Here is a 23,325-nt window from a genome sequence, read left to right on the forward strand (position 1 = left end):
CTCACAGCCAGGAATTCCTTCCCAAAATCCCATCCATCCCTGCCCTCTGTCCCTGGAAAGCCATTCTCCGTGTCCTGTCCCTCCATCCCTTGTCAATGGTCTCTCTCCAGGGAGAACCACCGGGCACTGAGGTGGTTTTGGATAATCCACAAGTGGTAGAGCCCAAGCAAACATCCCTGGATATTGCGCTCAGCAGTCATCGAATGTGATTAATGCCGAGACGTCTGAAAAAGGGAAACTGTCCCCAAAAGTGGGTGAAGGTTCATGGACAATTATAGCACCTGGACTTCGCCCGGCAGCCCTGGCCCCTCCTGCCCCGCTTGGCAGAAGAGCACAAAAACATTTGGCTAATGAGTTACGGGTCCAGCCCCGGGGCGGCCCTGCCATCTCACTCTGATGGCCCCAATCAGGGCTGGGACATTTTGCAATCTAGGATATTATTTCTGTGCAGTTGAAGTTTAAACTTTGCCATTTGGGCCAGGGAATCATAAAGGAGGAGGAAGAGGAGGAGGGTGAAGGCCGAGCTTGTTGTCCACTGCGCTCCTTGTGCTCAGAGAGGGCTGAGAGGACAATCTATGGCATCTCTCTCAGGTATGTCCTGGCTGCCACCGCTCAACGAGATCCCATGGGGCCTTCTCTGAGAGGATTGAGGGTGAAGGGCCACCGTGTCCACCTTGGCCAGACAAATGTCAAGTAATGACAACTGTCCCCATCTGGCTTGGAGGGCATTTGAGTCAGTTGGGTGGGTGGTGTGTTGGTTGGTTGGTTGGTTGGTTGGTTGGTCAATCAGGCAGAGAGTTGACTGGTCAGTCCATTGGTCAGTGGGCTGGTTGTTGGGGCAGTCCATCCATTGGTCATTTGGCCAACAGGTTGACCATTTGATCTGTCTCTTGATCAGTTCATTGACTGACTGGTCAACCAGTTGGTCAGTGGGTCAGCTGCTCGGGTAGCTGGGATGCCAGTTGGCTGATTGGCCAGTTGGGTTAGTGGTCAGCTGGCCTATGGCTCTGAGGCCAGGGTCTTGAGCAGTGCCTGGGGTAGCAGTGAGGGACTGAGTCCCCTCCCTGGGGCTGAGTCCCCTCCCTGGGGTGACCGGTGGCCACAGTCGCCTCCCCTCCACTTGCCAGAATGATTAACCAGCCCTTCCAGCACCTCCAGGAGGGAACCCCTGGGCTGGGCAGCTCTGGGTGGAAAACTGGAGGATTTGGGAACTTCAGCTGCTGGGTGGAGGGAGGGGCACTGCCATGCCTGGAGCCCCCACATCCTGTCCCACACCTGTAGGGCTTTTCCAGGTGAATCCCAACGTTCCCCTGCCCCCTCCCAGCTGCCCCATGACCCCGGGTGTCCCTGGGACCGTGCAGCTGGTGTGGGGGTGGCTCTGGGGGGTACCACGGGGCCTGGGCTGGGCAGTGACCCTGCCATCCCGCAGCCATGGCCTCCAGCGTGGGCAGCCTCGAGAGCCTGGACCTGCTGGATCTCCTCTTCGACGTCCAGGATGGGATCCTGCGCGAGGTGGAGCTGGGGACGCCGCCGGGAGCCTGGCCCCAGGACAGGGTGAGCCCCGGGCCGGAGCCCGCCCCAGCTCGGCCCTGCTGGGTGACAGCCCTGGGATGTCACACCCCGGGGCTCCCGGTGACAGTGCCCTGTCCCCACAGCGGGCCCCGGACAGCAACGACTTCCTGAGCTCCGTCCTGGGCTCCGGGGACTCGGTGTCAGACTCGCCCAGCTGGTCCCCGGCCACCAGTGACAGCGGGGTGTCCGAGGACCCCCCCTCTGACCAGCACGACAGCCCCCCCCGGAGCTGTGACGGGGGTCCCCGAGAGGTCCTGTACCCCTACACCGACCCCTGCCAGGCCCAGCCCCTCCCAGCAGGGTCGGGGGTCCTGCAGCCCGAGGTCTCCATTGACCTGGGTGAGCCATGCTGGGAAAGGACCGGGCTGGGGGCACTGGAGGGACTGGGGACACTGGGGAGATGAGAATGGTGGGGGAGCGGGGGACTGTGAGGACATTAAGGGGGCTGGGGGAAACTGGGAAGAACTGGGAGGTCTGGTGGGCTAGGGAGGAGATAGGGACAGTGTGGAGAGAGTGGGAACTGGGGTGAACCGGGCAGACTGATGGTGGGGGGCACTAGGGCAGGACCAGAGGGACAATTTGGGGGGACAGAGTCAGGGGCACTGGACTGGGCAGCAAGTCACCCTGGTTCTGGGGCCATGGCAGGGGAGGGTCCTGCAGTGGGGACAGTGGGGACAGTGGGGACACAGCACTGTTGACAGCCCTGCTCTGCACTCACCCAGACATGTGGCACCCTGGGTTCTTCCTGGAGGAGAGCCAGGAAGTGCCCGTGGTCCCCCCGCCTTCATCCTGTGCCCTCACCGTCAAGGACCTGCTGCTCTCAGGCAGCTCTGACAATGTGAGTCCCTGTCCCTGTGTCCCCAACACTCCCTGTCCCCAGCCCTGTCCCTTCCTGCACCCTGATCATCCCCTCCCCATCCCCACACTTGTTCCCTTCCCTTCCTGGCCCTTGTCTATGATCCCTGTCCCTTCCTGGCCCATGGTCCCAGCCAGGGTCCCTAGGGCCAGGTGGGAGGTGTCCCAAGGTGTCACCATTCCGCGTCCCTACAGCAGCCACAGGCTCCTGGCTCCCTGCTCCGGCCGAGCCAGGGCCACTTCCAGGAGCTGGTGCTGACAGAGGACGAGAAGAAGCTGCTGTTGAAGGAGGGGGTGACCCTGCCCACGCAGCTGCCCCTCACCAAGGTGGGTGCCAGGACACCTGGGAGGTGTGGAGGGGGACACCCAGCCCTGGTGGCCCTGACCCCCCGTGTCTCCCCCAGTACGAGGAGCGGGTGCTGAAGAAGATCCGGAGGAAGATCCGGAACAAGCAGTCGGCCCAGGAGAGCCGCAAGAAGAAGAAGGAATACATCGATGGGCTGGAGAGCAGGTACAGAGCCCAGCCCCTCACCTGGGCACGGTGACACCCCCAGGGTGGCACCCCGGGCACTCTGCTCCTTGCCGGCCCTGTCCCCTGAGCCCCTGCTGCTCTCCCTGTCCCAGGATGTCGGCGTGCACGGCTCAGAACCAGGAGCTGCAGAGGAAGGTCCTGCACCTGGAGAAGGAGAACTCGTAGGTGCTCCCAGGGCGGGATGGGGACAAGGTGGGGTGGGAAATGTTGGCGTGGAGGCTCATGGGCTCTCCCTGTTCCCAGATCCCTCCTGGAGCAGCTGAAGAAGCTCCAGGCCATGGTGGTTCAGTCCAGCAACAAGGCAGCACAGACAGGGACCTGCCTGGCGGTGCGTGGGGCCTCCAAAGCCTGGGAGCCTGGAGATGGGCTGGGAGGGATGGATGGATGGATGGATGGATGGATGGATGGATGGATGGATGGATGGATGGATGGATGGATGGATGGAGGTGCACTGGTAGGACATGAACCAGAAGGGAGGGATGGAAGAATAGATGCACTCCTGGGTCTGCCACCAGCTGTGGCCCAGCTCCCGGTTCCTCTCCCCTGCTGTGCTCAGTGATGTCCCCTCTGTCCCCAGGTCCTGCTGCTCTCCTTCACCCTCATTGTCTTCCCCTCCATCAGCCCCTTCGCCCCCAGCAAGGCTGAGGCAAACGGCGACTTCAGGCCCGTGCGAGGTGAGGGCTGAGCTGGGGCTGAGCTGGGGCTGTGCTGGGCTGTGCCAGGGCTGTGCTGGGCTGAGCTGGGGCTGAGCTGGGGCTGTGCTGGGCTGAGCCAAAGCTGTGCCAGACCCTCCTGGCCCCGGCCCAGGCCCTGACCCTCCGTGGGGCTCAGTTTTCTCCAGGTCCCTGCACAACGCCGCCGCCTCCCGCGTGGTTCACACCCAGCCCCAGGCCGGGGAGGAGAAGCCCCCGGAGCCGCTGTGGTCGGAGCCCCTGCACGAGACCCCCGGGACCCCGCACGAGGCTTTCCAGGACACATTCCCAGCACTCCCGGCCAAAGGGTCCCTCCAGAACCACACACGGGCATCGGGCTCCGAGGGGCTGAGCCATGAGCACAGGGAGCAGGCCGAGGCTGTGCCAGGGGATGGCTCCGTGCCACACCCGGGGCTGGCATCCCTGGCGTGGTCCGAGCCCGGGCACAGCCGGCCCGTGGTGCTGGAGCCGGCGGAGGAGCTTTAGGCAGAGCAGGGAGCACGGGGGTGCCACGGGGTGCCAGCACCTCGTCACCTACAGGACACGCCCTCGGGGGTCCCCTCTGGGATCTGCCTCTGGATGCTGGACCTGCTTGGCTTTGCTTGGATTCTGTGAACTGGGAAGAGGAGACCGGTTCCCACTGGCCTCACTGGAGGAAAGGGGCTGCTCCTGTCCCCCTGGCACAGTGGGAGTTGTGGAAAGGACCTGAGGTCACTCAGGATGGGGCTGAGGAAGCAGGAGGGGCCCCGGCCTGGTTGGCTGCTGATGGTGCAACTGGTTGGTTTTGCTCTTGGTTTTGTTTTTTGGTTTTAGAATTTTATTTTCATCTCTAAATATAAGATATTTTGGAAAAAATCCACCTGCTGTAGTGTAAGAGGGGGTGATCCACAAGGTTTCAAGGAGCCCTGGGCCAGGGGGACCTCAAGCCCAGCTGCCATGAGGGACCCAGAAATGTGGGGGGACACACAGCCATGCCCAGCCTGGAGCTGGGGCCAGGGCACCCTCCCACAGCTCCCAGCCCTGAGTCCGGCTGGGATCCAGCCAGCACCAGTCCCCTTCCATGACCAAGTGACATGGAATTACAGAGTCATGGAATGGTTTGGGTTGGAAGGGATCTTAAAGCTCTTCCAGTGCCACCCCTGCCATGGGCAGGGACACCTTCCACTGTCCCAGGCTGCTCCAGGGATCCAGGGGCAGCCACAGCTTCTCTGGGAATTCCATTCCAGGGCCTCACCACCTTCACAGGGAAGAACATCTCTATGCAAGGCCCTCCTCAGGCCCATGGGTGCAGCTGCTCCGCCAGCCACAATTCAAGTATGTTTAATACTGACATAAAAAAAGGGACAATATTTAAGGGTATAAAAAAAAGTCGGTCGTAGGAAAAGCAGCCCAGGTGAGACAGGGACAGTCCAGGTCAGGTGAGGAGAGGCTCCACCTTCATCTTCTTCACTGGTGTTGGCCCCGTGTCAGGGCCGGGACACTCCTGCTTGAGGCGCTCCGGGGGCGCTGCGGTGCCGTTGTGCTGGCCCAGGGGGGGCTCCTCCTTCAGCCGCCCCTGCAGCTGCTCCTGCTCGCCCTTGGCCAGCTCGGCGCTCTCCACCACCACCGGCCCCGTCCACTCGGGCACCTCCAGCCCCAGGTGCTTCATCAGCTTGGTCATCACCTCATCCACGTAGCCGTGGATGCGCAGGTCGGCCTGGCGGTCCTGGACAGGGGGACATGGCTCAGGGGACAAACGGTGACAAACAGGGACACGGCTCAGGGGACAAACAGTGACAAACAGGGACATGGCTCAGGGGACAAACGGCTCCTCACAGGGACACAGCCATGTCCCCCATGTGTCATTCCCAGTGGGACATGAGCTGGCCCCAGGGCTCTGCAGGGGTGTGGGCTGAGTCACGCCCTGGGGATGGGGACACAGGGACAGAGCAGGGACAGAGTGTGACAGGCACAAGGGAGCTCTGGTGACATCCCGGGAACCCCCAGGTCTGGGTATTAAAGACTTTGGATGATTGGGGCACCAACATCTGAGCAGGAACTGAACATGTCCTCCACAGGTTCTGTGTGTGTGGCCCTTCCATCGGGCTGTAAACCCCAAGAGGACACAGCAGCCTCCAGGCTGAGCTTTTACTCTGCTCCTAAGACTTACTTGGATAAGGTTGGACAGGGCTTGGAGCAGCCTGGGATAGTGGAAGGTGTCCCTACCCATGGGAGAGGGAACAGGATGAGCTTTAAGGTTCCTTCCAACCCAGCCCTTTCCATGATTCTAATATTTACCTGCCATCTCTACGTGTTTAGCAGGAGTTGCAGGTTAAACCCTCCAACCCAGGACTCCCAGCCTGTTTGCCTGCTAAGAGAGGCCACCTGGGAGGGGACAACGTGCAGGGACAAACTTGGGATGGGCCTGGAACAGGGGACAGGAGGGGAAAGGAGCAGTGCAGCGCTGTAGGAAGCTCACTCACGTGTTTGGTTGCTTGGAGGTTGACAATGACCAACTTCCCTCCTCTCTTCTTGGTGATCAACGGGAGGTTCCCGCTGGGTTTGATCTGCAGAGAGGTCCCCAGGGTGACAGAGAGATCGGCTTTCCTGCAGGGAGGAGGAGAAATCCAGAACCAGGGCATGGAGGGGTGGGAAGGGACTGTTCCCCTCCTGAGCAGCGTGTCAGTACCTGCAGGCTTCATCTGCCAGCGTCAGGTCACGGTCGGGCAGGGAATCTTCCCAATCCAGAATAGTGTCTCGTAACTTCCCTCTGGAAAACACACACAGGGACCATGGTTTTCCCTGGAAAAGGTAGGAGACCAGGCAGCAGAGCTGCCCTGGGCAAAGGGGACAATGACCAGAGCCTGTCCCACCCTCCCTGTCCCCACACTATGAAGGGATGGAGAGCACCCAGAGAGATCCTCCTGCACCTTGGCCTTGCTTCTCCCAAATCTGAGGGGCAATTTGTGGGGTCATGCCCCACTCCCACATCCCAGGAGGGACCCCCCTACCTGCAGGCCCGCAGCCCCCGGGCCTTGGTGACGCTGCAGAGGCGTCCCGTGGGCTTGAGCCCCATGCTGCCCACGACGGCGTCGCGCACGTACTGCCTGTGGGGACAGAGCTGCTCGGGAGGGGCTGGAGAGGCCAGCTCAGCCTGGCCTGGAACCCCAGCCTGGCCTGGGAACCCCAGCCTGGCATGGAACCCCAGCCTGGCATAGGAACCCCAGCCTGGCCTGGAACCCCAGCCTGGCCTGCAACCCCAGCCTGGCATGGAAACCCAGCCTGGGATGGAAACCCCAGCCTGGCCTGGAACCCCAGCCTGGCATGGAAACCCAGCCTGGGATGGGAACCCCAGCCTGGCCTGGAACCCCAGCCTGGCCTGGGAACCCCGGCCTGGCATGGGAACCCCAGCCTGGGATGGGAACCCCAGCCCAGTTCCCCCCAGGATGGAGATCCCAGCCCAGTTTCCCCCGGGATGGGAACCCCAGCCCAGTTTCCCCTGGGATGGGAACCCCAGCCCAGCTCAGCCCAGGATGGGAACCCCAGCCCAGTTCCCCCCAGGATGGGAACCCCAGCCCAGCTTCCCCCAGGATGGAGATCCCAGCCCAGTTTCCCCCTGTGATGGGAACCCCAGCCCAGTTTCCCCCAGGATGGGAACCCCAGCCCAGCTCAGCCCAGGATGGGAACCCCAGCCCAGTTTCTCCCTGGGATGGGAACCCCAGCCCAGTTTCCCCCAGGATGGGAACCCCAGCCCAGTTTCTCCCTGGGATGGGGATCCCAGCCCAGTTTCCCCCAGGGCTCACGTACTTCCCACATTTCACACACTCTTCCACAAACATGTTCCCGTGGAGCTCGGCCAACTTATCCCTGTGGGAGAAAGGCACAGGTGAGCTGGGGAAGGGTGGGGAGCCCTGGGGGGACCCCACCTCCTCCCCAGGAACCTCAAGGGCTTCTCTGCATTCCAGCCCTGCCAGGTGCTGGGTTCATCCCCCAAAAGGGACTTAGGAAGGGACAGCAGATCCTGGCCTTTTAATTTTAATGTTTCCATCTGCAGCACTGATTGCAGCTCCTGATCCACTCAAATCTCTGCTCCTGGGAGCATCCAGATCTTTGCTTTTCCAGCACCCAACATTCCTGTCTGTCCCTGTGCTGTTCCAGCCCTCTGACACCTGTTTTTCCTAAAATTCCCTTCAGGCTCAGAGCAGAAGCCAGAGGAAAACACGGCCCTGTTTTCCTCAGAGCCCCACGCTCACTGGGAACTTCCTCCAGGCTGCCTGAGACAGGACTGACTTGATTTCCCCCAGTTTGGCCCCAGTTCAGCTTACTCAAGCACAGGCTTCATTTGGGAGGCAGAGCTGGGCTGAACTGAACGGGAGCCAGTGGCTGCGGGCTGTGGGAGCACCATGGAATTCTGTCATCATTCCCTGCTGCTTTTCCCATGGCTGTTTAGATTAAACACACAAACACGGGGCTGGGAGCAGGACCCAGCACTTGGGGCTTGTAATGACAAGAAAAGCCCTGGAGGCAGCTCTGGCTGAAGGTGTTTGTGAGAGGCACCTGCTCCAAAGACACACGGATGCTCCTCAGTCACATCTTGAGTCACAGGATCACAGAATGGGTTGGGTTGGAAAGGACCTGAAAAGATCAACCCCCCCTGCCATGGGCAGGGACACTTCCCTCTGTCCCAGGCTGCTCCAAACCCCATCCCTGACAGTTCCCAGGGATCACAGAATATCCTGAGCTGGAAGGGATCCACAGGGATCACACTGAATTCAAACCCTGGCCCTGCACAGACACCTGCACAGTGGAATGAGATAAGCTTTAAGGTCCCTCCCAACCCAAACCATTCTGGGATTCCATTATTCCATAATCTGTTTTTCCTGTGCACAAACAGCGCCTGGAAGCATTTCTAGACAGCAACAACCAATTCATTCCATGACCCTCTGCCTCAGAACCAGAACCTCTTCCCTCTAAATTCCAGCTGGTTTATCCCCTTCCAGCCTCCCCTCCTGGTATCAGACAGGGCAGGGATTCCCTGGGAATTCCCTCTGTGTGGGGCTGGGAAGTACCGTGGGAATCCCGAGCGCACGTGCAGGCCGTCCACGTTCTGGCTGACCAGGAATTTCAGGATTCCCACCCTCTGCAGCCCCAGCAGCGCCATGTGAGTCTTGGAGGGCCTGGCATTCTCGAAGGTGGTGTCGAATTTTGGGGAGAGCCCTTTCTCTTCCATAGTCCAGACACCATTGGGGCCCCTGGAAAGAGCAGGAAGGGAGAGCTCAGGCTCCAGGTGCCCCATCCTTGGGAGCAGAGCTTGTGGATCAGCAGGGTTCTGAGGGTTGATACAAACAATGTGGGGACTCTGTGGCAACAGCTGGGATGTGCTGGTGTTTGCAGCTGGATCCAGGATGGACAGCAGGGATGGGGCAGGTCTGGGTTAAATCAGAGCCCTCCACCAAGGAAGATGGAGGGGGTGCCACCCTCCCAGCCCTGGACTTACCTGAAGTCAGGGATGCCCGAGGCCGTGCTGATCCCTGCCCCCGTGTGGAACACCACATGGGAGGAGCTGCGGATCAGCTCTGCCAGCTCCCGCACCTTCCGCTCCAGCTCCTCCGGAGGGTCAAAAATCTGGGAAAAGACAAAACCCAGCGAGGGATGGAGAGATGTGGGCATGGATTATATGGGAAGGAATCCTTCCCTGTGAGAGTGGGGAGGCCCTGGGATGGATTTCCCAGAGCAGCTGGGGCTGCCCCTGGATCCCTGGAATGTCCAAGGCCAGGCTGGACAGGGCTTGGAGCAGCCTGGGACAGTGGAAGGTGTCCCTGCCATGGCAGAGGTGGGGCTGAATGATCCTTCAGGTCCCTTCAACCCAAACCATTCTGGAATTCCATGATTCCAGAGCCCCAGTAACCCACAATTCTTCCTTATCCATGAAGAATTTCGCCTTCCTTAATGGCAGAAACATTTAATGGCAGAGACTCCGTGTTGTCTGGAGCATCTCCATGCAGGGACAGGGCTGGGAACACCCAACACCAACAGGGAGTTTGCTGCTCTGACAGGCAGCTGGCCCAGGCTGGGCTCCAGGAGCGACCCGGGGCCACCCCACGCGTGCTGAGCCCCAGCTGTCACCAGCAGTGCCACCAGCTCTGGGGACAGGGCAGAGCCGAGGGACAGCGAGGGACATGGGAGCCATGGAGGTGGGGACACTGGACACTGGTTTGGGCATGAGATTTAATTCCTGAGATGCTTCTCCAGCCCCGTCTCCTGGGGACAGGGACGAGGACAGGACCCTGTGTGTCCCCGTCCCCTCACCATCCCCTCGGCTCAGGACAGGCTCCTCAATGTCCCTGCGGCTCCCCCCAAACCCCGTTTTAAGCTTCCCAAGAACCGCTGGGGCTCAGGGGGGACACGGACAGAGCCATGGGGGGGATCCGCCGTGTGGGCTCAGGGAGACCACGGAGGGGGACATGGGGGGTGACGAGGAGGGAGCTGGGGGCGGCCTGGGGGGGACATGAGGGGGTCGAGGGAGCCACGGGGTGTCCGGGGACAGGCAGCCACGGAAGGGGGACGGGGAGGGAGCCGCGGGATGTGCTGGGGACACACCAAGGGCCCGGTGCCTCCCCGGTGCCTCCCCGGTGCGGGGCCGAGGCCGCGGTTGCCATGGGAACGCGCCGGGCCGCGCAGGGCCCGCGGGAGGCCCGGGCGGGCGGGGGACGCCGCGGGCGGGCAGAGGCTGCCCCGGGCGGGCGGGGGTTCACCGGCCGTGCCGCGCTCACCTCGGGGAGGCCGCACTTGCCCTTGTCCGAGTACGGGGACAGCCCGGCCGCGTAATTCACCGCCATCGGCGCGGCCGCGGCGCGGCCGGAAGAGCCGGGCGGGGCCGGGGCCGCGGGACACGCCCCGGGGCCGCCGCCGCCATCTTGGAGCCGGGCAAGGCGGGGCTGCCCTCAGTTCGTCCCGACAGCGCCCCGGCAGCGTCTCGGCAGTGCCCTGAGCCTGGCAGTGGCCCCGACACTGCCCTGACAGCGCCCCGGCACTGCCCCGGCGCTGTCCTGAGCCTGAGAGTATCCGAACACTGCCCCGACACTGCCCCGACACTGCCCGGACACTGCCCGGACACTGCCCTCACTTTGTCCCGACAGCCCCTCAACACTGCCCTCACCCTGAGCCTGACACTGTCCCGACATTGCCCCGACACTCCCTGGACGCTGCCATTACCCTGAACCATTACTCCCGACACTGCCCGGACACTGTGCAGTGCCCCGGCCCAGGGGGAAATAGGGATGAGCAGGGGGTGCCAGGGATGGACAAGGGTGCCAGGGACGAGCAGGGGATGCCAGGGAAGGACAACGGTGCCAGGGACGAGCAGGGGATGCTGACAAGAGCAGGAGGTGCTGGCAGAGCCAGGGGGGAGGTCAGGTCAGGACAAGAGGTGCCACCAAGGACAGGGGGCGTTTGGGATGGGCAAGGGGCGCCAACCTCAGGGTCCAGCCCGCCCCAGGCACCCCCAGCACCCCCAGCCGTGTCCCCTGTCCCCAAACACAGCCCGGGCCGGCCCCCCCGGCTGCCCGGGGCTGTAACCGCAGCCGCGGCCGTAACACAATCCCCGGCTCCGGTTCCGGCTGCGGGCGCTGCGCTGGGAGCACCAGGACGGGCTGGGGAGCGGCGGGACCGGGATCGGGGGCGCTGGGCTGTCCCCAGGCAGGGACAGACCCTCCTGGAGCGTGGCCATCATCCCCCCGAGCAGGTGCTGCAGGGCTGAGGCTGAGCCACCATGAAGAGCCTGAAGGCCAGGTTCAAGAAGGGAGACGTGAGTGCCATCCCTGGGGACATGGGGACACAGTGACCTGCCCCAGCATGTCCATGGGGACACGGGCACCTGCCCTGGGATGTTCACTGGCACATGAGGACCTGGGGATTTCCCCCAGCGTGCCCCCAGTGTCACAGGGACGTGGGGTGGTCACTCACAACGGGGACAGCAGCCCCACGGATGTTGGCACTGCCACCCTGGCCGGTGGGATCGAGCCCCCAGTGCACCCCCGGTGCTCCCAGAGCCATCGCTGGGAGTGGGGCAGAGCAAAGGACAGGGAAGCGGGTGCCAGGTCCCCTCCCTGTCCCCTTCCTGGGGACAAGTGCGCTTTGCCAGCTGCCACAGCCTCTGGAACCAGCCTGTCGATGCTCCTCAATTATTCAGCAGCAGCCTGGCACGGGGCCGCAGAGGGCAGAGGGGGACAGCGCTGTCCCCAGTGCACTGGGAGGGACACAGCTGGGGACATGGGGACACAGCTTGAAGCCCCTCACCTGGAGTCTGGGGGGGACCATCCTGCTCGGGGTGCTCCGTGCCTCAGTTTCCCCACACTGTCCTGAGAGGCTCCCGAGGTCCTGCTGCCACTGGGACTCCTGGGCAGTGCCTGGGGCCCCGCTGCGTTTTGGGGTTCCTCTCTGAGGGGTGTTTGGGGGGGCCATGAGGTGCAGGAAGGGCGAATTTACCCTTCCCTTGGCCCCAGGGTAGGAGGGGGTCCCAGGTCCCCCTCCTCGGGGGCCAGGAGGATGCTCAGCCCTGCTTTGGGGGTGCTTTTGAGCACGACGTGGGACAGCTGCTCCCCCCATCACCTCTCCCGCTTTAACTGGGACCAGTTTGGGTGCGGAGCCCTGCGTGGGAGCTGCTGCCCGCTCCGTGGCGGGATGCAGGGATGCAGGGATGCGCCGAGGAGGGAGGGAAGGAGGCAGGGCCGGGGGTGGAGGAGGCGGGTCCGGCTCCCAGTGCCGCAGCCCCGGCCCCCGCCCGGGCGGCGATGCCGGAGCGCTCCGGGCTCGGGGGTGCCCGTGCTGGCCGGGCCAGGGGCGCATGGCGTCCTCCCGCCGCCTCCTGCTCAGCACCATGAAGCAGATCTGCCTTTGTGCCGCCGCCTCCTTCGCGGTACGTCCCGCTCCCCTCCCGCTCCCCTCCGGTCGCGTCCTGCGGGCTGAGCCGCGTCCCCCCCGCCCCACCTGCGCCCCCCATCCCCATCCCCATCATCCCGGGGCTCCCCCCGTGTCCTCCCCATCCCGCTTTGTCCTTGCCTGACCAGGAGCGGGGGGAGCGGGCACCACCCTCCCAGTTTGCCCAGAACCCTGGGACACTGTTTTGTTCCCTGTCCCTGGTCCCACTGGGCTGGAGGGGCTCGGGGGGCACCCGTTGGGCACAGGCGGGTTTGGGACAGGTGCCAGCTGCTCCCGAAAGGTGACATCCATTTCCTGCCGCCGCGAGCGCAGCCAGCGCCGCTTTGTCGTCACGGGCTGCGGGGTGAACCCAGGACTTGCAGTCCCTGTCCCGGTCCTGTCCCGCTGCGGGTCGCTCCTTTGGGACAGGGATGTGCGGGAGCACCGGGAGAGCAAATCCCAGCCAGCCGCGGTCCTGTTTGGGGGGCACAGCGCTGTGCCCCATTATCCCGGGAGGCTGGAGCATCCCCGGGGATCTGCTCTCGCTGCCAGCTGTGCTCGCCCTGGTTTCATCCCTTCCTCCTCCGGGAGCAAAGCAGGGCTGGGAATGGCATCAGGGCTGGGGCTCCCATGGGTGCTGGCTGGGTTTAGCTGTGGGATTTCAGGGTGGCAGGGGCAAACCCCGGGGCAGTTGGGCTCACTCCCAAATCCCAGCCTGGCACAGCTAAACTGGGCTGTGTCTGTAAATCCCCTGCTCTGTGAGCTGCAGACTGGGGGGGGGCTGGAGGGGATTTTCATCCCAATCTCTGCTGAACTCTCAGTACCTGGGGGTGAGCTCCCAGGAGAGGGGCACAGACACAGCCACCCTCAGGGACAGGGCTGGATGGAGCGCAGCAGGGCTGGGGACAAGGACAGCCAGCCCAGCCCAGCCCTGCCCGCCCTGGGGACAGCTGACACTGTCACAGCCTCCTCTGGGCTCTGTTGCAGAGCCAGGACTGGACCAAGAACGACGAGAAGCTGCTGCAGGCCGTGGACTACAACGATGCCGGGCGGGTCACGTCGCTCCTGCTCCGCAAGGGCCTGGTGCCCACCAAGCTGGACTCAGAGGGCAAATCCGCGTGAGTGCCAGGCCCTGCCCTGGGGACACGGCTGGGGACAGGGGACAGAGCCCCACAGCCCCTGGTGTCGCTGCAGATTCCACCTGGCCGCCACGCGGGGCAACGTGGATTGCCTGGAAGCAATGCTGGCCCACGGCGTGGATGCCATGACCAAGGACAGCTCGGGTGAGGACACGGCCACCACGTGCCCCTGCCACACAGAGCCACTGGTCAACCCCAGGTGTTGAGGCTGAGGGGACAGAGGTGGTGGCCACACCTGGGGGGCTGTAAATTGTCCCAGTTTCCTAAAGGAGCTCAAGCAGTGCCTGATGAGCTCCTGGGGTTGTCCCCGTGTTCCAGCAGATCCTGCTTTGTTCCTGTCTCTTTGTCCCCAAGCTGTCCCCTCTGGCACAGCCCTGCTGGCTGTGCTCTGACCTGTTTGTCCCTTCCCAGGTTACACTGCCCTGCACTTGGCCTCCAAGCACGGCCACCCTCAGTGTGTCAGCAAACTGCTGCAGGTACAGGGAGAGGGAGGAGGGACAGAGGGAGGGAGGGAGGGAGGTGCTGTGCCAGCAAAGTGTCCTCCCTGTCCTTGAACCCCCTTCCCTCACCAGTGCCTTGGCATGGTAGTTCCCAGCTCCATGTGCTGCTGCCTGGCACCAGGGAGCCACAGGGGTCTGTCCCTTGTCCTTCACCACAGCGTGGAGCCAGAGGGGGTTTGTCTGTCTGTCCCACTCCTTCACCACACCACAGAGTCTGTCAGTCCCCTGTCCTTCACCGTGCCACAGAGCCACTCGAGCAGTCTGTCCCTCTGTCCCCCTCCTCCCGTGACCCAGGCTCTCCCCCCAGGCCTCCTGCCCCGTGGACGTGGCCGATGGCAGTGGCCGGACAGCGCTGCACCTGGCGGGTGAGTGGGGACAGTGCCAGCCCTGTCCTGCTCCTGTCCCCATGGGGGCAGTGCCAGCCCTGTCCTGCTCCTGTCCCCATGGGGGCAGTGCTCAGCCTCTGTCCTTGTCCGCAGCTGCCAGCGGCTGCATCTCCTGCTCCGAGATCCTCTGTGACTTCAAGGCTCCCTTGAACAGCAAGGACAAGGTGAGGTCCCTCTGCTCCTGGTCCTGCTGTGCCAGGCTGGGGCTGTCCCGAAATGCAGCACAGCTTGGGGTGGGACGTCGAAATTGGGGTGGGACGTGGAAACTGGGGTGGGACGTGGAAACTGGGGTGATATTGGGAGCAGGCTGCCCTGTGGGAGGATCTGAACCCCCTCTGCTCCCCCTCCTGCCCGCCGTGCCCAGGATGGCTGCACGCCGCTGATCCTGGCTGCCAAGATGAGCCACTCGGAGCTGTGCCGGTACCTGCTGCACCGCGGGGCCGCCGTCAACTGCCGGGACCTGCAGGGCAGGTGGGGCTGCGGCGCTGGGGGGCCGGGGTGGCCCCGGGGATTGTCCCATTGTCCCCTCACCCGCGCTCTCCCCGTGCCCAGGACAGCCCTGATGCTGGCCTGCGAGAGCGGCAGCGTGGACACCGTGGAGGTGCTGGTGAGCGCCGGTGCCCGCGTGGGCGTGGTGGACGCCACCGGCCACGATGCCGCTCACTACGGGCTGGCCACGGGCAACGCCCTCATCCAGCACCTGCTGCAGGAGGCGGCCCAGCGCCGCTCCTGGGCCAGCGGTGAGGCTGCCGGGCACCCCGGGCTCCCTGTCACCATCACCGGGGGGGTGTCACCGGCAGAGGCTGCGGGGATGTGTCCTCTTTTCCTGGGTGTTTGGGGCTGTTCCCAGCCGAGGTGCCTCTGCTCTGAGCTCTGAGCCCCTAAATCTCCCCAATTTCTCTTCCCTCCCACTCTGCCCCACAGAAGAGGAGTCAACTGAGCAGGCGTCGCAGGTGAGGGGCTGGTGGCCGTCCCTGGAGGGTCCCCTGGCTCAGGAAGGAGGGAGGGCACTGTGGGTGTGACGTCCCCTCTGCCCTGGGGTGTCCACAGACGTCTTCGCCCAGCCAGTCGTCTGTCAGGGAGAAGAGCAGCACCCCGAGGAAGAGGAAGGCTCCTCTGCCTCCCCTGGGCACCCCCAGCCAGGTGAGAAATGGGTCCCCATCTCCTCACCTATCCTGGCAGGTGCAGAGCAGCCCAAAACATCTCAGTGAGGGGTCCCCTCATTGGGGGTCAGTGCCCCCTCGGGCACACAGTGGGATTTGGGGGTTTCCTGTGCCAGGAGTTGGACTCAATGCTTTCTGTGACTCCCTGCAGGAGGACCAGGACGCCTACGAGGAGATCGTGCGGCTGCGGCAGGAGAGGGCCCAGTTCCTGCAGAAGATCCGGGGCTTGGAGCAGCAGGAGAAGCAGAGACGGGAGGTACGGGCTGCAGGGTCCTGGGGACATGCCACTGTGTCCCCGGGGAGCAGAGGGGACAGGGGAGATGGGGACAGCACTCACCCCTCCCTGTTCTCTCCCTGGGTCCTGCCAGCGGGCAGAGCTGGATGAGGCCTCCCTGCGCTCCATGGAGAAACAGGTGAGGCCAGGGAAGAGCCTGGAGGTGACCTCAGCTCTCCAAGGGGTCCTGGTGCTGGGAATGCCACCAGGACTCTGTCAGGAGCCAAAGGGACCCTATTTCCATGTCCTGCCCTGCAGATCCAGGAGCTGCAGGAGAGGCTGGTGGCACGGGACGGGGAGAAGGAGAAGCTGGGCAAGGAGGTGGAGGCTCTGCGGAGCCACCTATCCTCGATGGAGGTGGGTGTGGGCAGGACACAGCTGGCAGTGCCCAGGGCTGGGGACATGGGCGTCACCTCCACCCTGCACCCCCAGAATGAGAAGGAAAACACGAGCTACGACATTGAGACGCTGCAGGACGAGGAGGGAGACCCACTTGAGTTCCCAGGTAGGTCTTGCCAGCCTCCCAATGACACCCTGGGGAGGTGGCACTGGGTAGGGCAGCACAGGTGGGCACAGCCCCAGGTCCCTGTGCCCTGCAGGAGCAGAGATGCTGCTCTCCAAGAAGACGCTGAGCCCCTCGGCCGAGGAGCTGCTGGCCACGCTCCAGGGGCAGGTGCAGTCCCTGACCGTGCAGAACAAGGAGCTGAGGGAGAAAATCCAGGCATGTCCCCCTCTGTCCATCCGTCTGTCCCTCTGTTCTTTGTCCCCTGGCCCACGGTGGCCTCACGGTCTCTTGGCAGGTGCTGGAGAACTACGAGCGGGACGAGAGCAGCCCCCCTGCCCCGGGGGACGTGGTGCCCGCCAGTCAGTACCAGGCCCTGCAGCGGGAGCTGGAACGGCTGCGGGCGCAGGGCAGGGAGGCCACGGCGCGGCCCGGAGGGGACGGGCAGCGCGCGCCCTCCTCGGAGCCCGGCCCGGAGGGAACCGCGGGGCCCCGTCCCGCCGAGGAGCCGGCCTGGGCCTGGGGCGAGTGCAAGGCAGCGCTGGGCGAGCTGGGGGTGCAGACATCCTCGTCCTCCTCCTCACCCTCCGGCCAGCGGGAGCCAGGCGCGGAGCTGGCAGAGGCGCGGGCGGCCCTGAAGCGGGCACAGACCGAGCTGGAGGAGCGGGAGCGGCGGCTGAAGGAGCTGCAGGCCCGGCTGGAGGCTGCGGAGGCCGCGGCGTCGCCGGGAGCCTCTGTGGAGGAGGCGTCGCGGGAGAAGGAAGCGCTGCTGGAGCGCTGCGGGCGCGCCGAGGCCGAGGCGGAGGCGCTGCGGCGGGAGCTGGAGGCGAGGCCGCGGGACGCGCCCAGAGCTCCGGAGCCGGCGCGGCAGCAGGCGGAGGCCGAGGCGCAGCTGGCAGAGCTCCGGGCCGCGCTGGCGCGCAGGGAGACCGAGCTGGGCGCGCTGCGGGAGCGGCTGCGGGAGCACGAGGAGGCGGCCCCGGCGTGGCTGCAGCGGGCGCGGGCCGAGGGCTGGGTGCCCCGGGAGGAGCACGCCCGCGGCACGGCGGCGCTGCAGGAGCAGGCGCGGGCCCTGCGGGAGCGCCTGGCGCAGCTCGAGGCCGCGGCCGACGCCAAGGCCCGTGAGGCCGCCCGGCTGCAGGCGGAGCTGGCGGCGGCCGTGCCGCGGGCGCAGCACGAGGCGGCCGAGGCCGGGCTGCGGGCGGAGGCGGCGGCGCTGGCGCAGCGGCTGCAGGAGCTGGAGCGGCGGCACGAGAAGACGTGCGAGGAGGTGTTCCGCGTGCAGCGGCAGGCGCTGTTCATGAAGAGCGAGCGGCAGGCGGCCGAGGACAGGCTGGGCGCCGCGCAGAAGCAGCTGGAGCAGGCCCAGGACGAGGCGCGGCGGCTGCGGGAGCTCCACGGCCAGGCCGAGGATGCGGCACGGCTGGTCAGGGACAGGGACAGGAAGGTAGGGGACGGGAAATCATGAGGGGCTGCTCGGATGGGAATGGTGGCCTTGCACACGTGAAGTCACTGGATTTGGGTTGGAAGGGACCTTAAAGCTCATCCAATTCCACCCCCTGCCATGGGCAAGGACACCTGCCACTGTCCCAGGCTGCTCCAGCCCTGTCCAGCCTGGCCTGGGACACTGCCAGGGATGGGGCAGCCACAGCTGCTCTGGGTAACCTGTAACCCCTGTGCCCTGTGCAGATCACGGAGCTCTCCAAGGAGGTTTTCAGGTTGAAGGAAGCCTTGAACGCCCTCCCCGAGTCGGGGGGGCCCCCACAATCCCCACCCAACACGGCCGCGCTCCAGGCGCGGATCCGGGCGCTGGAGGAGAAGCTGGAGGTGGGTCACTGGGGGCTTCAGGGCTCCCCGAGCCCCCAGCCCTGTGGCCAAACCCCTTCCTGTGCTGCAGGAGACAGAGACGAGGCACAGCAAGGTGGTGATGCTCTACCGGAGCCACCTGCTCTATGCTGTGCAGGTGAGCTGGGGACAGCTGGGGACACTGGGGTGGGGGCTGAGCCAGGTGCCAGCCCAGGGACATGCACGGAGCCTCCCTGATGTCCCCACTCCAATGTGCCCACCAATGTCCCCTCCACCCCAGGGCCACATGGACGAGGACGTGCAGAGACTCCTGTGCCAGATCCTGAGGATGCAGCGGTTGCAGGAGCAGGGCAGATGAGCCCCTGCCAGCACGGGTGGCACAGGGACAGGGGGGACAGGTCTGTCACAGCACCTTGTGTGTCCCTTTGTTTGTCCGGGCACCCAGCCCACCCCCAGCACAGCAGCAATAAAGTTATTTATAGTCACACTAATGGGGTGGCTCCTCTCTGGGGGGTCGTGGGGACCTGGGGACAGCAGGGGATCAGTGTCACCATCTCCAGCCCTGCCGTCCCTCGAGGGGAAAGGTGACCGTGAAGGAAGGGAGTGGTGGCAGGGGAGAGGTGGGAACCCTCTCGGCCAGGGCTGGAATCCCTTTCCCAGGGGCGCGGGGCGGGGGTGGCAGCACGCTGGGAAGCGGCTCCGTCCCCTCGGGAACGGCACTTCCTGCGAGGAAATGGGCTGGGAAGCGCCGGGATCCGGCGGGGACGCTGCGGTCCCAGCTGGCCCTGCTGCGGTGAGCGTTTGGGGGCATTGGGATCCCCGCGGGCAGAGCAGGGGGTGTGGGAGGTCTGGGGTGACCCCACAGCGCCGGGTTTGGGGCACCCCCCAGTCCAGGGAAAGCGGAGCGTGTCCCCTCTGGGGGTGAGCCAGCCCATGGCTGTGGCGGGAGGTGACAGGGGCAGGACCTGTGCCTGTAGTGCTGGCCTTGGGGAAAGCAGGGAGCTCAGCTCGGCCCCCAGGCCAGGCTTTGGGGGTCTCTGTGAGGGTCAGTCCTGCCCTGGGTGGAGGTGGGGACCCAGCCGAGGGATACAAACCCCTGATTCCAGGTGTGGGACTGCAGGGGTGGCTGCACATCCCCCTGGGAACTGTAGGAACAGTGGGAATTTTCCCCCCCCTCTGTCCTGGCTGTAGGGTCTGACCCCTTTGGAACCCATCCCTCTGCAGGGTGTGTGGCACGGCTGGGGGGGAAACTGAGGCACAGCAGTGTGGGGTGGCCCCAGGGTGATGTCCCTGGCCCCCTGGGGACATGTGGTGTCTGTGCTGTCCCCAGTGCTGGGGTTTGACTGTCCTGCCTGTCCCCACAGGTGTCTGGGCAGCCCCGCTGAGTCTCCTGACATGAGGTGGCTTTGGGTCATGGCTTTGGTGGCACCTGCCTGCACTGTCCCCTACAATGGCATGGCGGGGAGCACTGGGGATGGGGACAACGGGGACAGAGGTAGGGGAGACTGGGGGGACTGGGATGGAGGCTGGGGGGATCTGGGGATGCAGCAGGACTGGGCAGACTGGGAGCACTGGGGTTGGAGATGGAGGGGATTTGGGACAGTGGGGGGACAGGGGACAATGACAGGGTCTCTAGGGAGAGAAGTGTGGGGATGCTGGAGGGCCTGGGGACACTGGGGTACAGAAGATGGCCATGGAGGGATTGATGATGCCTGGGGGTCTGGGGACATGGGGGGACCAGGGGCAGAGCTGGGGGTCTGGGGACACTGGGAATGGCACTGGGGGATCCAGGGAGGCCGAGACCCTTCCTGATGCAGTGTCCCTGCCGTGTCCCCATGTGTCCCCAGGCCCCTGCACCCCTCAGCATGGCTCCCTGGGCACGGAGGTGCTGCTGCTGTGCCCGGGGGGTGAGGCTGAGTGGCGTCGGGGCGACACCGTCCTGGGCACGTCCCCAGCCCCGGGGCTGGCCCTGCCCAACGCCAGCCTGGCCCACGAGGGCCACTACAGCTGCCACCACCCTGTCACCGGCGAGACCTGGGCCAGCATCTGCCTGCGGCTGGGCTGTGAGTGCCCCCCAGCCCTGCTGTGACCCCGCTGCTGGCCAGGGGTCCCTGGGGGTGCTGGCAGCGGGGTGACCCCTGTCCCCTGTCCCCTGTCCCAGACCCGCCCCCGCCACCGGCCATCGAGTGCTGGGCCACCAGCTACCCCCAGGCTGTGAACTGCTCCTGGGGGCTGAGCCCCGAGCCCCTGCTGGACACTGACTTTGTGGCCACCTACAGGTGAGTGGGGGTCCCCAAAGGCTCTCCCCGTGTCACCCAGCCCTTGGCAGCTGTCCCTGTGTCCCCAGGCACGGCACAGACACAGGTGAGTGCACCCTCACGGGCCCGCGGAGCTGCTCCTTTGGGGACCTGCAGGTTTTTTCCCTCACTCCCTACGAGCTCAACGTGACCGCCCGGAACCCCCTGGGAGCCGCCTCCGGAGCGCTGCCCTTCCTGCTGGAGAACATCAGTGAGTGCTGCGGGATGGGGACACCGGGGTCCCCTGCAGGACCCTCCTGTCTCACCCTTTGGGGCTCTCCCCTGCTTGGGATGTGGGATCATCAGAGCCATGATTTGCTGGGGCTCTAACAGTCCTGCACAGCTCACAGGGGGACGTGAGGCCCTGTCCCCAACAATCCCATGCTGGATCCTGCAGCCACAATATCCCCCCTTTGTCTAAAAATGAAGGAAAGTGACTTTTTCCACGCAGTGGTGGGACAGAGGGTTGGTTTTAATCTAAAGGAGGATTTAGATGGGATATTGGAAAAAAATTCTTGGCTGTGAGGGCGGTGAGGCCCTGGAATGGAATTCCCAGAGCAGCTGTGGCTGCCCCTGGATCCCTGGGACTGTCCAAGGCCAGGCTGGATGGGGGCTTGGAGCAACCTGGGATAGTGGAAGGTGTCCCTGGTGGGATGAGATGATCCTCAATGCCCCTTCCCACCCAAACCATCCTGGAATTCTCTCCTTCCTTGTCTCCCCAGTAAAGCCGGACCCCCCCGAGGCCCTGCGGGTCTCCCCCATCCCTGGGGAGCCCCAGAAGCTGCTGCTGGAGTGGAGCCCTCCATCCTCCTGGCCATTCCCGGAGTATTTCCCGCTCCACTACCGCATCCGCTACTCCCGGGACAACGACTCCGTCCCCACCACGGTACTGCCACCCCCCTGGGTAAACTGAGGCACAGCTGTGGCTGTGCCCACCGTGTCCCTGACCCCGCTGTCCCCAGGTGGGGCCGTACGAGCTGACATCCCACACCCTGACGGACCTGGAGCCCGGCAGCCTCCACCACATCCAGGTGGCCGCCAAGGACATCACGGATTCCGGGGAATTCAGCGCCTGGAGCCCGCCGGCCTCGGGGACACCCTGGGTGGGGCTGTGACAGCCAGGCAGGGCCGCTGTCCCCATGCCAGGCCTGATCCCGTCCCTTGTCCCACACCAGCAGTGCGGAGCCAAGAATGGGCAATAAAAGGGCTTGAGGCTCCGTCCCTGTTCTAACTGGGGTGTTTGCGATGGCTGAGCTGCCCCTGGGGTCGGTCCCTTCACCGCCCTCAGAGCCAGTCCCTTTGCTGTTCCAGAACAATCCTTCTCTTATCCTGCGTTTGACCCTTTTTTGCCCTTGGGGTCGGTCCCTTTTCTGCCCCAGGGCCGTTCCCTTCGCCCTCTGCCCCACCCCGGCCCTCAGCGCCCACCGGGGCGGGGCCGTCACGGACACGGCGGGCTTGAGGGGTGGGCGGCCATGTCGGACGTGGGCCGAGGGGGGAGCGCCGTGATTAACGAGGGGCGCCTGCTCCCTGCGCGGCGTTCCCCGGGCTGAGGCGGCCGCGGACCGGAAGCCCGGGCCTCACAGCCCTCACACCGGAGCCTCGGAGGGTTCCAGACCTCACACCGGCGCCCCGTGGCCGTTACAGACCCCCCCCCACCGTGCCCCCAGATGGTCCCGCCCGTCGCTGCCTTCCCGCGCTCCACCGAGCGAGGGGGGGCGCCGTGCGCATGCGCACCGGGTCTCGCGGACGGTGGCGCCCCCGCCTGGTCCCGGCGCGTCCCGCCGCTCGCAGCCCCTGCGCGCGGGGCCGGGAGACCCCGGGGGTGAGGCCTGGAGGGCTGGGCCGATGGCGGGAAAGGGAGGCGGACATGGAGGGGTTTGGGTGGGAAAGGGACCCTAAAGATCGTCCTGGGCCACCCCTGCCACGGCAGGGACACCTTCCACTGTGCAGGGACGCACTTCCCCGGCTGCTCCAAGCCCCATCCTGGCCTTGGGCACTGCCAGGAATCCAGGGGCAGCCCCAGCTGCTCTGGGCACCCTGTGCCAGGGCCTGCCCACCCTCAAAAAGAAGAATTCCTTCCCAGTATCGCATCTCTTGGATTTGATGGGGACCTAGGCAGAGATCCACCACCTTCCAGAGAGCACCAAGCCCTTTCCCAAACTTTGCCAGGCTTTGTGCCCTCCAGATTTCCCTCCCTGAGCTCTCCCGGGCTCTGGAAGCACTTTGTGTCCTCACAGGTGGTTTTGGAAAAAAAGGCTGGTTCGTCCCATCGTGTGAAGTTCCACCTTGCTCCAGCTGATGGCACGATTGGGAGCGTGTGGAGCCGAGGTTTTTCCCAGGAAGACAGACAGCCTGCTGGACAAGATCCCAGTTTTCCATCTCGGGTATCCGAGACAGAGCAGCCTCACACCCGGTCCGTGCTCATTCCCACCAGGAATGAGAGCAGGGAAGAACCTGGTTCTTATAAAATGAGAAAATAAATAGGAGTCACCAGGTCAGGGATGGGACCGGAGTTATCTGCAGGATGAGCAGCTGGCAGCTGGATGCTCCAAAGGATTTCCAGCCGCAGGAATCGGCTCCCACCAGCAGGAGTTAATGGGATGTCAGTTCACCGGAGAGCTTCCTTCCATGGGACATGTGGGATGGAGGCAATGATCCCTGCAGGCTTCCAGCTCCTCCTGCGTCTGCCTTACACAGCTGTGTAACCTT

At 64.6% G+C, this 23,325-nt stretch overlaps 4 protein-coding genes across 5 annotated transcripts; 3 read left to right on the forward strand and 1 right to left on the reverse strand.

Moving 5' to 3' along the window:
* Positions 1-575: 575 nt before the first annotated feature.
* Positions 576-4,303, forward strand: CREB3L3 (cAMP responsive element binding protein 3 like 3). The gene is made up of 10 exons (XM_071451933.1): positions 576-591; positions 1,430-1,554; positions 1,656-1,911; positions 2,295-2,410; positions 2,623-2,754; positions 2,832-2,938; positions 3,052-3,120; positions 3,203-3,287; positions 3,537-3,633; positions 3,791-4,303. The coding sequence occupies exons 1-10, from the start codon at positions 576-578 to the stop codon at positions 4,135-4,137; spliced, it is 1,350 nt and encodes a 449-aa protein (XP_071308034.1). The 3' UTR covers positions 4,138-4,303.
* A 652-nt stretch (positions 4,304-4,955) lies between these two features.
* Positions 4,956-10,550, reverse strand: SIRT6 (sirtuin 6). 2 transcript variants are annotated; one of them, XM_071451867.1, is made up of 8 exons: positions 10,404-10,550; positions 9,128-9,255; positions 8,700-8,882; positions 7,438-7,497; positions 6,642-6,737; positions 6,320-6,400; positions 6,114-6,237; positions 4,956-5,356 (listed from the first exon to the last, which is right to left on the reverse strand). In XM_071451867.1, exons 1-8 carry the CDS (start codon positions 10,467-10,469, stop codon positions 5,066-5,068), a joined length of 1,029 nt encoding a protein of 342 aa, XP_071307968.1. In that variant the 5' UTR covers positions 10,470-10,550; the 3' UTR covers positions 4,956-5,065. The 2 variants fall into 2 exon arrangements, with proteins under 2 accessions (XP_071307968.1, XP_071307969.1); XM_071451868.1 differs by lacking the exon at positions 7,438-7,497.
* A 1,814-nt stretch (positions 10,551-12,364) lies between these two features.
* ANKRD24 (ankyrin repeat domain 24) lies at positions 12,365-18,810 on the forward strand. Its single transcript, XM_071451834.1, has 19 exons — positions 12,365-12,547; positions 13,537-13,667; positions 13,744-13,832; positions 14,100-14,164; positions 14,496-14,553; positions 14,668-14,738; positions 14,939-15,045; positions 15,127-15,314; positions 15,499-15,527; positions 15,625-15,717; positions 15,889-15,993; positions 16,106-16,150; positions 16,270-16,368; positions 16,444-16,516; positions 16,611-16,732; positions 16,812-17,960; positions 18,203-18,340; positions 18,411-18,476; positions 18,600-18,810. The coding sequence occupies exons 1-19, from the start codon at positions 12,476-12,478 to the stop codon at positions 18,675-18,677; spliced, it is 2,778 nt and encodes a 925-aa protein (XP_071307935.1). The 5' UTR covers positions 12,365-12,475; the 3' UTR covers positions 18,678-18,810.
* A 188-nt stretch (positions 18,811-18,998) lies between these two features.
* On the forward strand, positions 18,999-21,840 carry EBI3 (Epstein-Barr virus induced 3). Its single transcript, XM_071451835.1, has 7 exons — positions 18,999-19,112; positions 19,684-19,814; positions 20,167-20,382; positions 20,481-20,598; positions 20,667-20,827; positions 21,339-21,502; positions 21,579-21,840. Exons 2-7 carry the CDS (start codon positions 19,715-19,717, stop codon positions 21,729-21,731), a joined length of 912 nt encoding a protein of 303 aa, XP_071307936.1. The 5' UTR covers positions 18,999-19,112; positions 19,684-19,714; the 3' UTR covers positions 21,732-21,840.
* Positions 21,841-23,325: the final 1,485 nt, after the last annotated feature.

Source organism: Agelaius tricolor, unplaced genomic scaffold (genome assembly GCF_023055355.1).
Source record: "Agelaius tricolor isolate 1412-34295 unplaced genomic scaffold, bAgeTri1.0.p SCAF_33, whole genome shotgun sequence".
Taxonomy (NCBI): Eukaryota; Metazoa; Chordata; class Aves; order Passeriformes; family Icteridae; genus Agelaius; species Agelaius tricolor.

What these genes read in the sequence shown, in the direction of transcription:
- CREB3L3 (XM_071451933.1), top strand. An exon ending in TCTCAGGCAGCTCTGACAAT is followed by an intron (nt 2,411 to 2,622) that starts GTGAGTCCCTGT and finishes GCGTCCCTACAG; the next exon opens with CAGCCACAGGCTCCTGGCTC. An exon ending in CGCAGCTGCCCCTCACCAAG is followed by an intron (nt 2,755 to 2,831) that starts GTGGGTGCCAGG and finishes TGTCTCCCCCAG; the next exon opens with TACGAGGAGCGGGTGCTGAA.
- SIRT6 (XM_071451867.1), bottom strand. Translation starts at nt 10,469, where the DNA reads ATGGCGGTGAATTACGCGGCCGGGCTGTCCCCGTACTCGGACAAGGGC. An exon ending in GAGTGTGTGAAATGTGGGAA is followed by an intron (nt 6,738 to 7,437) that starts GTACGTGAGCCC and finishes CTGTCCCCACAG; the next exon opens with GCAGTACGTGCGCGACGCCG. An exon ending in CTGGCAGATGAAGCCTGCAG is followed by an intron (nt 6,238 to 6,319) that starts GTACTGACACGC and finishes TCCTCCCTGCAG; the next exon opens with GAAAGCCGATCTCTCTGTCA.
- ANKRD24 (XM_071451834.1), top strand. Translation starts at nt 12,476, where the DNA reads ATGGCGTCCTCCCGCCGCCTCCTGCTCAGCACCATGAAGCAGATCTGC. An exon ending in AGGAGAAGCAGAGACGGGAG is followed by an intron (nt 15,994 to 16,105) that starts GTACGGGCTGCA and finishes GGGTCCTGCCAG; the next exon opens with CGGGCAGAGCTGGATGAGGC. An exon ending in ACCTGCTCTATGCTGTGCAG is followed by an intron (nt 18,477 to 18,599) that starts GTGAGCTGGGGA and finishes CCTCCACCCCAG; the next exon opens with GGCCACATGGACGAGGACGT.
- EBI3 (XM_071451835.1), top strand. Translation starts at nt 19,715, where the DNA reads ATGAGGTGGCTTTGGGTCATGGCTTTGGTGGCACCTGCCTGCACTGTC. An exon ending in CATCTGCCTGCGGCTGGGCT is followed by an intron (nt 20,383 to 20,480) that starts GTGAGTGCCCCC and finishes CCCCTGTCCCAG; the next exon opens with ACCCGCCCCCGCCACCGGCC. An exon ending in GACTTTGTGGCCACCTACAG is followed by an intron (nt 20,599 to 20,666) that starts GTGAGTGGGGGT and finishes CTGTGTCCCCAG; the next exon opens with GCACGGCACAGACACAGGTG.